We start from the raw sequence: 6,000 nt of genomic DNA, 5'->3' as shown, positions 1-6,000 counted from the left end.
ACCAGTCTCCAAGGGGAAGATGTAAATAAAGAACCCAGTTGAAGCTAAAAATCTCTAAGTGCCAAAAGAATCTCTGTGAGTGGGAGGCAGAGCTCCCTGGAGCTGGAGAGGGAGTGCAGTGGGGCTCCAGAGAAGAGAGGTGGATATTCAAATTTAGGATTTCCTCCCAGTTCAGGGTTAACTCTGGCTCCAGACTGAGCTCCTTAAGTAAAAAGGCCCTTCTCCTATCAGTCACTGAAACTGTGCACACGCAGTTTTTTCCTCCTTGTTGTTCTTTTTTGGGCTGGCTGACAACTTTCCCTTCACGATTGATGACTAATCCGAATGAGCATTAGCTCACTTTGCAAATGTGAGTATTATAATACAGCAATATAGAACGCTAAAAGCCACCAATTTATTATGATTCATTTTAGTTGCTAAGTGGAAAGACTGCAGCAGCATTATAAGAGAAGTGAGTTAAATTGTCAGAATGTCATCCAAAATATAAATAAAGCATAATAATTTTTCCTTAAGAAACTGAAAATGAGGAGGGCTTGCTCGCAGAGTAATACTGATACAAAGCACTTAAATGAACAGAACATGCAGATCTTACTTGATTTTTGATTTTATTATTATTATTATTATTATTTAGTGTATTATTGCTCACAGCGGGACAGACTGTTCTACTACCAACAGGACCCGGGCCTCACCGAAGCCAAGCGGCTATCCAGGATGCACGCACGATCTACAGCCCGCCTCCTGGAAAGGAAAGCAGGGCCAGGGCCACTCCGGGTGTGTGGAGAAGGGCTTAGAGAGGGAAAGTAACCCGAGCCGGCAGTTTGGGGCGGCCCCGCCCCCTCCCACGAGTTTCGCTGGGCGCCCGGCCCCACCCCCTCTTTTATTCCGGGCGCGCGGACCGGAGCTGAAACTTTGTAACCCGAGCGCGCTGGCTCCGCGCTCCTCCCCGCCCCGGTGCGGCCCGCCAGGGAGGCGCAGGAGGTGGGACCTGCGGGCGGGAAGGCTGGGGACGCCGGCGCACGCGGATCGGGGATCCGGTAGAGCTCGCCACCCGTAGGAGGAGCTGGAGGGGGAGAGGAGCGCGCGGCCGGAGAACCGGAGGCAGCAGTCCCGGCCGTAGGCGCAGCGGGGAGACGGGGAGCAGCCAGGCCGGGAGGGCCCCGCTAGGAGCCGAGGCCGGAGGTCCGGGCTCACGGCCCCGCGTCCCCGCAGCTGCTGTCGCCCAGGGTCCCTGCAGCGGCGAGTGGAGGGGGAGGAGCGGCAGCTAGACGGTGGCAGCTGGAGGAGGAGCTGCGCGGCTGTCCGGTGCTCCGGGGAGAGGGCGCGCTGCCCTGGCTGAGCCGCGCTGGGATGTCCCGCTGACCGCGGCCATGCAGCCTTGACCGGGCACTCGGGCGCGGGGACCAGCCGCTGGGCGCGCCCTCCCGGGAAGGGGCAGCGGGCGCGGGCAGCAGGACTTCACCGCCGACTTCAGCCCCGCTGAGTGCCCAGCCGTCCACCATGGAACCCGTGACCAAGTGGAGCCCCAAACAAGTGGTGGACTGGACTAAAGGTGAGCGGGCCTGGTGGGGGTGGCAGGGTGGGCAGGCGTCTCCAGCGCCGGGGATCAGGCGGGCGAGGAGCTGGCGTGGGTGCTCAGCCCCTCCTGCAGGCGAGGAGCAGGGAGAGCGCAGCGCGGTGACCGTGCAAACTTCTTCAGTGGCCTGTGCGCCCCTCGCTCTTGTGCCTGCTGTCGAGGGTGCGGGTTGTGGCAAGCTGAAGGGAGCCCTATCTTTAAACTAGGAGGGCAGGGGTGGCGTCCGAATGGAGGGTGAAGGTTGGGGGTGCGGACCTCAGACGGGGGGCGCCTCCCGGCCCGGCCTGGGTGCGGTGCCGGGCGCCCCGGCTGTGCATCCCGGAGCGCAGAGGCACAAGGCGCCTTTGTGTGGGTGACTCCCCTCAGACCTCGTAAACGCCGCCCGCCCAGAGCAGTTCGCCGGCGTGACGGGGCGGTTGGACAGGTAAAGGGAGACTCCGGCGGCTCGGCCAGCCTCTCTGTTTTTGTTGGAGAAGGAGAGCGGGCGGCGCGGGCGCCAACACGGAGGCATTCGCGCCGGCGAGAAGCCTTGCGCCAGACTCCCCGGGACTCGGCGACTTTCGCTCCGGGACGGCGCCAGTACCCCCGGTGGCGCTGCATTTTTAGGCTGCCCTGGGATTTAAACTCTGGGAAGAAGTGTAACTGTTTTGAACCTGAGTTAAGCTGTCGTTTGGGAAAAGGAACAGCAGTGGGCTGGAGATGCAGGGGGCGGTGCAGCAGGGCTGGAAGCTTGAACTCCGAGCTGTCACGCTGACTTTTCAGTACCTCCCAAGATTTCGAGGCAAAGGTGATAGAGGTTCTCAAGCTTTGTACTTTTTCAAGAGAACACATCCACCAAGAACAAGCAATTTTTCTCGGGCTCCGCATCCCCTCCCAGCTCAGCATCTTTCTGTTTCAAGTTACTTTTTTTTCTTTCTTCTATCAGCTCTTCCAGGTGACCAATAGTGTCCTTTCTCAATAATAATAACTAGAATTGTATAGCGCTTTACAGTTTGCTAAGAGCTCTCTCTCTGTTACTGTCCTTGGTCATCAGTAAGCCTGAGAGGTAGGTAACGCTGGTAAGATCAGGTCATCTTTCTAACTGTCTCACCCGTGGCTGTGGCATCACCGGTCATCTCTGCATCTCATTTCTCATGCCTGCCTAGCAGACACAGACCTCGTTGAATGGGATGTGCTCGATGTGTGGGATGTGTGGGGTGTGTGGGGTGTGTCAGTGGGGTATGTCTCATCATTTCCTGCTCCTCTGGGATAAGGGACAGCAGATACTCTCCTGAGAAGAGGTTTGTCCAGAGACCACAATCTCTGGGGCTTTTAAAACGAAGATGAAAACACCAAATACTTATACATTGGGTGAAGTGTAAATAGCAGTGGTAGTGCTTGATACAAAACATTAACTTAACAGCTGTAAAGACCCAGATCCTACTTTGCAAAGAGGTGTGTTCCTCCATTCAAGATACTACCAGGTTCCCCATCTAGCAACTTGCCCAGCTGGAGTTGGTTGATCTGTTTTACTCCTGTGTCCATCATAGAGGCAACTAGGAAACTGATGACTTCAGCAGTTTTTGATCTTGAGAACCACTCTGTCCAGTGTGCTACCCAGTAGTCACAATGTGGCTGTTAGGCCCTTGAAATGTGACTGGTCAGAATTGCCATGTGCTGTAAGTATAATATATACATGTGTGTGAAGACTTGTGAAAAATAGCTATGACCTCATTGCTAGTTTTCTATACTTATTACACATTGAAATGATAGTATTTTGACATGTTGAGTTAAATAAAGTTTATTGCTGAAATGAACTTCACCTTTATTTTTACCTTCTGAAATGTGACTCCTAAAATTTTTTAAATTATGCAGGTGGCTCACTTTTGGGGCTTACATTGTATTTGTACTGGACAGTCCTGCTCCTGAATAACAGAAAGGGGTTACAGCTTATCACTCTTTGGTTTTCCTGAGTCGCTGCCAGCCTACCTGATAGTGTACAACCAGAAAAAAATGGTAACAGTCACACAGAAAGATTATGGAGTGAGATCTTCACACCCTCAAGATGTGTGTCTTTTTTTTGGCCCCTCTTGGGATCGGGAGAGAAGTGTAAATTCACATCCTGTTATGTTTGTGTTTGTTTAGCATTTAAAAGGCAGGGCAGGTGAAAATGTTTTTGGTATCCAGTTGCCTTGACGTTACAACTTAGTTGAGACTGCTTTCACCCAGGGAAAGTTTCCAACTGACCTGAAAGAACAATTATGGGGTGGTTCGGTATCTGGGTGTCCGGAGCACTGGATACTGATTAGGTTACATACTTGTGGCTGGTACGTGGCAACTTTATACAGAAGGCTTGTGCCCTTTTGGACCCTTAAGTACAGCCTCATACAATGACCTGGATACTTTCTGTGTTAGAATCTAGAAAAGATAGAAGGAACAAGTGTGTGGCTAACTCTTAGACAAGAGGCTACAGTCTCCCCAATGACGTAACACATTACTTGAATGTTTCTCATTGTAGTGATGTGAAAGTATGACTTTTTAGTGAACTACTGACTTACGCAAACTTGTTTGCTTGTAGGCCTATTTTCAGCTGGCTTTGCTAACCTCAGTACCCAACCCCCTTTTAATAAATACATCCTACTGATAAGTGGCTCTTCGTGTAGACTTTGCCACTCTTGGTACTGCATGAGGGTGGGGTTACGGGGATGATGAGCCCTGGAGAAAGCCTTAGGTTTAAAACTATCTGTATCTGGCTACAGTCTACAGCTTGCTCTCGTGTTGATGTTATTAGGCAGATGCAGCCATTAGGAAAAAGTTGATGTCTGCAGAATGAAGTAGTTCATCAGGCTTTTATTATTATTTTATTATTGTTGTAATTTTATTTGTACTAATCTTCAGCTCTCCCATCACCAGTGTTATCACACATATGAGTAGATCCTCAGTGAATGCTAAGCACAGGTCTAAACATTGCACAAGTGTTAGCTCATTTAATATGCTTAACCACTCGTTGACGTAGCAACTATTTACTTCCATTTTGCAGTTAAGGAAACTGAGGCACAGGAAGGTTAAGTACCTTGACCACTGTCACACAGCTGGGAAGTGACAGAGCAGCGTTTGACCCCAGTGTGGCTTTATTTCCTTCCATCCTCTCAGGAGGTCACCCCTAGAGGACTCTCGGTTGACCTCGCATTGGTGAATAGCCCTTCAGGGTCCCCATGACGTGGGTTGTATATCATGTGTTAGTGGAGGCGAGCCGTCCGCTCAATGTGTGTCTTAGTCTCCCTACTTGGTATTATGTCAGGGAAGTTATTTGTTTATCAGATTAATTCATGGTTCTTGGCACTTTGCCTTTCAGATGATTTGGTAAAAGTTTTTTCCAAAACAAATGATCTTTTACAATGTGTGTCAAGAGTAGGGTCAGTAACAGAAAACCCAGCTTTTGGTGGGTTAACCAAACGGGAATTTTGATTTTTTTCCTTGTAAAAGAAGCCCAGAGGTAGGGAGCTCAGGACTTTGTGGAGGCTCTGTGGTGCTGTCAGGACCCAGGCTCCTCTGCCATCCTGTCCAGCCATTCTCAGCCTGTGGTGTTCGTCTTCATACCAAATACCTCGATGCGTGACGGCTGCTGCACCTCCAGGGTGACGTTCCTGTTCCAGGCAGGAGAAAGGAGACCCAGAGACGACAAACGCCTGACGGGCACCAGGGCTTCCCCTTCCAAGAGCTCTCCTGGAGGCTCCATCCGAGCCTGGGCTTACGTCTTAGTTGCCACAACTGTCATGTGACCCCCTCCTACTACAGGGAAGGCTGGTCACTGTAGTTTTTTTTTTTTTAAGTTGGGTACATTGTGATCCTGAAAAAAATGAGTTTATTCAGTGAAGAAAAGGGGAGAATAGATATTTGTAGGCAGCCAGCAGTCTCTGACACACAGTAATTTACACGCACTGATATTCATAGATCAATTCTCAAAGTAGGACACGTGACATGTTTCCCGCTTCCGTCAAGCCCATGGGTCTGCCCTGTTTTAGGAATAATGTTGTCTGTTCATTCCTGTTTTCTCAGGTCAAAACCTTAGCTCATCTGAGGTCTTTGTCTCTAAGTTTGATTTAAAAATTAGATGTTGCATTGTAAAACGTAGCTTCCCAAGTTGTGTTTCAGCTTTCAGGCCATTGGGGGTGTGTCTTCAACAAGGTGGAAGGGCTTGGGTTTGTCCCAGCTGCCCCGTCCGCCCAGCCCTTGGTCACTGATCAGTCTGGAATGGGCAGGCTGGCAGTAAGTGTGTTGTTGAGCGAGCGTGTCTATAAAACCAGCTGTAGCCCCCGAACAGAAGTCAGCTGGCCTGCTGCTGGCGCCGCCAGGGTGGGTAACATTTCCCCATCACCTTGTTTGAGGTCTGAGCCCGGGAGAGTCAGGGCATCTGTCCATTCTCTGTAACCTGGCCGAGGACACTG

The 6,000-nt window shown here is 50.9% G+C and overlaps 1 protein-coding gene across 3 annotated transcripts in view; it reads left to right on the top strand.

The window, feature by feature from the left end:
* Positions 1–886: 886 nt before the first annotated feature.
* Positions 887–6,000, top strand: part of CNKSR3 (CNKSR family member 3) — an 89,237-nt gene continuing 84,123 nt past the window's right edge. For 2 of the 3 annotated variants that reach the window (XM_031679925.2, XM_072966068.1), the window contains exon 1: positions 888–1,549. In XM_031679925.2, coding sequence (XP_031535785.2) covers positions 1,498–1,549 — 52 coding nt within the window. In that variant the 5' untranslated portion in view covers positions 888–1,497. Of the gene's footprint in view, positions 1,550–6,000 lie in introns of all 3 variants that reach the window. The other variant, XM_072966072.1, reaches the window with a different exon arrangement.

This window comes from Vicugna pacos, chromosome 8, assembly GCF_048564905.1.
Source record: "Vicugna pacos chromosome 8, VicPac4, whole genome shotgun sequence".
Lineage (NCBI taxonomy): Eukaryota > Metazoa > Chordata > Mammalia > Artiodactyla > Camelidae > Vicugna > Vicugna pacos.
Note: the sequence above shows the minus strand (reverse complement) of the source record. Positions and strands in the feature narration are given on the sequence as shown.